Here is a 6,000-nt window from a genome sequence, read left to right as displayed (position 1 = left end):
GCTGAAGAGCTGGAATGAACCAATGATAAATTAATGCAAAACCCCAAAAACCAAGCATGGGACCAGACGTGGGCCAATTAGGAGGTATGTATAAGGAAATGGTGAGGACAAAAATAAAAAATAAAAATAACCCCCCAAATCAAAGCCAGATTCACAAGAGAAACATCTCTTCACTGTAACGAAGACTCTGAACAATCCTCCTCATCCCCTTAAAATTCCTAGATCCCAATGCTCTAAAAATCCACAACCCTAAAACTGTCCCTGAAAAGGCTTCCTTCTGACAGGGACTAGGCTACTGTAGCAACTTTGTTAGTTCTGAGACGACCAACTTTCTTAAAAGGTCACCGGAGAGCTACGCTTTTAGAGGCTGCTGTGCTTCTGTGACCCTATGTCTTACCTTCAAAAGTACCTCTTCTGGAAAGGACCCCCTGTCCCAATAATCTAATCTCTCTCAGCCCCACAAAATATAGCAACAAAGATTAAAAAAAAAAAAATAAAAATCAGACTTTGCATTAATAAATAAGGAAATCTCAGTTCCACAACACAAAAACACACATGTTCAAAGTGCAAAATTTCTGCCATTAGCCTGGGACTTTACTCAGCATCTCACTAATAGAGCGGTCTTACCGTCAGACCATGCAGAGGGCAGCCCCCTCCCTCGTGGGAGCCTGCTTTCCAGCCAGAGAGCACCACTGAGAGCCATATGGAGGTGTTGGGAAGGGGACAGAAGTGCTAGGGTCAAAGAGGAGGGAGATGGTCCCCATGTGTCCTTCCTTTCCAAGACCCAGTGGGAAAAGCAGGAGAAGGGGGTGAAAGATATGTGCTGTTTGAACAACTCATCCTGCTAGCGGGCCCTAAAGTGCCAAGTCAAGCTGCCAGCCTCCGGAGATTAGAATGATAAGATACTTTGAGGATACATGTGCTGCATTGTCAAGCCAGAACCACAGTGCAGTGGTGAAGGAGGAAAAGGGATTTAGAGGGCAGGAATATACTATAAGTTAGAAGCTGATCCAAAGCACAGGTTACAGGTTGGAAGAGATCTGCAGGAAATCTGCCTGGCTGGAACCGAGGATGAGGATAACTTGATGTATTGTAAGAACTTTTTTTTGTCCACCTTTCTGGTAAATGCAGCATTAAATTTTATAAAGGGGACAAGGAGAATAGGGATGGGTATTTTTATGTGCTGTGATCCACAATGGAAAAAGAACAGGCCCTTCAGTTATTTTACTAGATTTTAAATGCTTAAGTTTTTTGTTTGTTTGTTTTTTTGTCCTTTTTCTCTTTAAATACAAAGTCTTCCCTCCCACTAAGGTCCAGTCGAGTCTGAATCTTCAATGAGAACCTCTGTGGTAGCACCGAGGAGATCCGAGTTCATGACCAGCCCTTCAGTGCCCCCAGTGCTGCCACTTCCCACAAAGATCTTCCCATCGGCCATGAGGCTCACCCGTTCCGTTCCACTGCAGTAAGACTTGGACATCCCTTCGGCATCGAGCAGCAGGCACTCTCCAGAGGGGGAGTTTCCCAAGGGCTCAGGGAGAAGAGGAAGAGCCTGCCCATCTGCCGGCTGTGTGAGGGTCTCTGGGTTAGTGCCCAAGATATCAGTGCTGGTGATGAGAGCGCCTGCATTGGCAGCCAGAGCTTCTGCAATCAGCACCTCAGGATGGCTTTTTGCTTTGTGCGCCACCACGCTGTCTTTCTTCTCAAATTTTTTGCCACAGATATTACAAGAGAACTGGTAGAAGGAGTCTGCGTCATGCTTCTTCATGTGCCAATTCAGGGATGCCTTTTGCCGACAAGTAAATCCACAGATCTCACATCTAACAAGTGTAGAAGAAGAAATGGTGAATCAAACAGGGAAACCAAAAGAACTCTTATTTGGTGATATTTTAGAGCTCAGATACGAATATGTAAGCAATAACCAGTAACCTATATAGCTTGTTAAGAATTAGAAAAAAACTACTTTGAAGAAAAATTAACCGACTGCTTTCCTTCTGCTTGCTTGGTAAACAAAGGAAAGAAGATCTCTCTCAATTGATATCTACTTTTTAATTTGGTAAAATCCAACAGTGGTGACAACTGAAATATTTGTACAGGCACAAAATGTCAAACAAGTCCTATCCTCTTCTTCCCCTGACGGTCAGTGGTAAATAAACACTCACTGTAATGGCTTCTCGCCAGTGTGAATCATCCGGTGCACTGCCAGATTATGCGAACTCTTGAAGGCCCGAGCACAATATTCACAGATGTAATCCCTTTGATCTAAGAAGAAACACAATGCGGTTATTAGGAGTTTATTTAGAAATCGTCTTAGTATTTTTTCTAGTTAATAAGTAAACGGTCAGGTAGGTAAATTTAGACTGAACGTCACTGAAGAAAAGGGGCTCAAGTACATATTTGTTGAGGGAATGTGTCCACTATACTTTCTTTCACTTAAAATTACTAAAACTAACAGAAAAACCTTAAGTTAAAAGGTGAATAATATTCAATTTAATCCCATCCTCTTTTCAAAGATGTAGAAGCCAAATGTGGGAAAAGAGTCGTTTCTGTCAAACTTGAAATGTACTCAAGAGTCACATGGGGATCTTACTGCTGCACATATGGAATACTGTGTGTTAAGTATTGTACAACATGACCCTTATGACAACTCTTCGTACCTGATTTCTCAGGTCAGGTCACTTTTCCAGCAATAGCTAGACCAGCAAACCTGGGAGGGGCCTATGTGACACATAGTAAGCAATGCAAAGAATACATGTACTGCACTGAGATTGTCAGTGGCTATAAACAAGTGGCATTTAAAACCATTCTATGACATGTATTTTCAAAGACAGTTTCTCTCTGTTTTTGTCACCAATTCTTACAGGAGTATACAAGAACATTATAACGACTAGCCTTGATGATTTCAGTAACAGTAGCTGTCCCACTTGTCATAGCAGTTTGTCATACTGTGGTGGCTTGTGAGTTGCTGTGATTCTGAAAGCTATGCCACCCGTATTTTAAATACCAGCAGGGTCACCCATGGTGCACAGGTTTCAGCTGAGCTTCCAAACAAAGACTACCAAGAAAGAGTGACGAACTATTTCCGAATATTTAGTCACTGAAATCCTTATAAATAGCAGAGAAACACTGTCAGATACAGTGCCGGAAAATGAGCCCCTCAGGTTGGAAGGTACTCAAAATGCAACTGGGAAAGAGCTGCCTCCTCAAAGTACAGTTGACCGTGATGACGCAAATGGAGTAAAGCCCATGGGACCTTTATTTGCTGATGGGCCACAACTCAAAATGAAGAGAAGCAGCTGTAAACATCCACTGAAAATCGGAACATGGAATGTACAAAGTATGAATCTGGGAAAATTGGAAGTTGTCAAAAATGAAATGGAACGCATAAACATAGATATCTTAAGCATTACTGAGCTGAAATGGACTGGTAGTCGCCATTTTGAATCTGACAACCACATGATTCACTATGCTGGGAATGACAAGTTGAAGAGGAATGGTGTTGCATTCATCGTCAAAAAGAACATATCCAGATCAGTCATGAGGTACAATGCTGTAAGTGATAGGATAATATCCATGTGCCTACAGGGAAGCCCAGTTAATACCACTATTGTTCAAATTTATGCACCAACCACTAAAGCCAGTGAGTATGAAATAGAAGAATTCTACCAACTTCTTCAATCTGAAATTGATCAAACATGCAATCAAGATGTATTGATCATTACTGGTGATTGAAACGCCAAAGTTGGGAGCAAAGAGGAAGGATCAGTAGTTGGAAAATATGGTTTCGGTGATAGAAATGATGCTGGAGAACGCATGATAGAATTCTGCAGAATCAATGATTTGTTCATTTCAAATACCTTCTTTAGACAGCATAAGAGACAACTATACACATGGACCTCACCAGATAGAATGCACAGAAATCAAATTGACTACATCGGAGGAAAGAAATGATGGAAAAGCTCCATCCATATCATTAGTCAAAACCAGGCCAGGGGCAGCCTGTGGAACAAACCATCAATTATTCATATGCAAATTCAAACTGAAGCTGAAGAGAATGAAAGCAAGTCCACGAGAGCCAAAATAATGACTCTGAATATATCCCACCTGAATTTAGAGAGCATCTGAAGAACAGATTTGATACATTAAACACTAAAGACCGAAGACCAGAAGAGTTGTGGGATGACATCAAGAACATCATACATGAAGAAAGCAAAGTCACTGAGAAGACAAGAAAGAAGGAAAAGGTCAAAATGGATGTCATAAGAGACTGAAATTGCTCTCCAGTGTAGAGATGCTAAAAGCGTATGGAAGAAATGAGGAAGTACAAAGATGAACAGAAAATTTCAAAGATCAGCTCGAGAAGATAAAAGCTAAATATTACAACAAAATGTGCAAAGATCTGGAATCAGAAAACCAAAAAGGAAGAACACGCTCAGCATTTCTTAAGCTGGGGGAACTGAAGATAAAATTCAAGCCTCAACTTTTATTATTGAAAGATTCTCTGGGCAAATTATTGAATGATGCACAAAGCATCAAGAGAAGATGGAAGGAATATACAAAGTCACTGTACCAAAAGGAAATGGTTGATGTTCAACCGTTTCAAGAGATAGCATATGATCAAGAGCCAATGATACTAAAGGAGGAAGTCCAAAGTACACTGAAAAAATTGGCAAAGAACAAGGCACCAGGAATTGATGAAATAAAAATTTAAATCTTTCAAGAAAGTTGAGGTGGCACAGAAGGCACTCACTCATCTTTGCCAAGAAATTTGGAAGACCACTATCTGGCCGACTGATTGGAAGAGATCTGTATTTGTGCCCATTCCAAAGAGATGGGACCCAACGGAATGTGGCAATTCATTGGACAATCTCTTTGATATCCCATGCGAGTCAAGTTTTACTAAATACAGAAAAGGCTGCAAGCATACATTGACAGAGAACTTCCAGAAGTTCAAGCTGGATTCAGAAGAGGCCGTGGATCGAGGGATATCATTGCTGATGTCCGATGGATCTTGGCTGAAAGCAGAGAATATCAGAAAGATGTTTACCTATGCTTTATTGACTATGCAAAGGCTTTCTTTCTATTATTGTGTGGATCATGACAAGCTATGGACAGCATTGCGAAGTATGAGTATTCCGGAACACTTAATTGTGCTCATGAAGAATCTCTACCTGGACCAAAAGGCAGTTGTTCGAATAGAACATGGGAACACTGAATGATTTGTATTCTTTCACCATACTTATTCAACCTGTATGCTGAGCAAATAATCCAAGAAGTTGGATTACATGAAGAAAAACGTGGCATCAGGATTAGAGGAAGACTCATTAACAACCTGCGATATACCAATGATACTACCTTGTTTGCTGAAAGTGAAAAGGACCTAAAATACTTACTGATGAAGATCAAAGAGCACAGCCTTCCGTATGGATTGCATCTCAACGTAAAGAAAAAAATCCTCACCACTGGACCAATAAACAACAATTTATCAACGGAGATAAGATTGAAGTTGTAAAGGACTTTATTCTTCTTGGATCAACTATCAACACTCAAGGAAGCAGCAGTCAAGAAATCAAAGGACATATTGCACTAGGCAAATCTGTTGCACAAGACCTTTTTAAAGTGTTGAAGAGCAAAGGTGTCTGTCAGCTTGAGGACTAAGGTGTGCCTAACCCAAGCCATGGTATTTCAGTAACCTCAAATGCATGCGAAAGCTGTACAGTGAATAAGGAAGACTGTAGAAGAATTGATGCTTTTGAGTTATGGTGTTGGAGGAGAATACTGAAAGTGCCATGGGCTGCCCATAGAACTAACAGATCTGTGTTGGAAGAAGTGCAGCCAGAGTGCTCCTTGGAGGCCAAGATGGCCAAACTTTGTCTCTCATACTTCGGACATATTATCAGGAGGGATCAGTCGCTGGAGAAGGATATCATGTTTGGTAAGGGGGAGGGTCAGAAAAGAAAAGGAAGACCCCCAGTGAGATGGATTGGCCAAGTGACAGTATCG

The 6,000-nt window shown here is 41.1% G+C and overlaps 1 protein-coding gene across 2 annotated transcripts in view; it reads right to left on the bottom strand.

Annotated features, from left to right (window-relative positions):
• Positions 1-1,027: 1,027 nt before the first annotated feature.
• Positions 1,028-6,000, bottom strand: part of ZFP91 (ZFP91 zinc finger protein) — a 28,918-nt gene continuing 23,945 nt past the window's right edge. The window contains exons 10-11 of one of the 2 annotated variants that reach the window (XM_006875765.1): positions 2,160-2,259; positions 1,028-1,817 (exon numbers count right to left, since the gene is read on the bottom strand). In XM_006875765.1, the coding sequence (XP_006875827.1) occupies positions 1,307-1,817; positions 2,160-2,259 (611 nt within the window). In that variant the 3' untranslated portion in view covers positions 1,028-1,306. The remainder of the gene's footprint in view (positions 1,818-2,159; positions 2,260-6,000) is intronic. The other variant, XM_006875766.1, reaches the window with a different exon arrangement.

The sequence above is a fragment of the Chrysochloris asiatica genome, unplaced genomic scaffold (assembly GCF_000296735.1).
Source record: "Chrysochloris asiatica unplaced genomic scaffold, ChrAsi1.0 scaffold00339, whole genome shotgun sequence".
Classification (NCBI taxonomy): domain Eukaryota; kingdom Metazoa; phylum Chordata; class Mammalia; order Afrosoricida; family Chrysochloridae; genus Chrysochloris; species Chrysochloris asiatica.
This window is presented reverse-complemented; position numbering and strand designations above follow the sequence as displayed.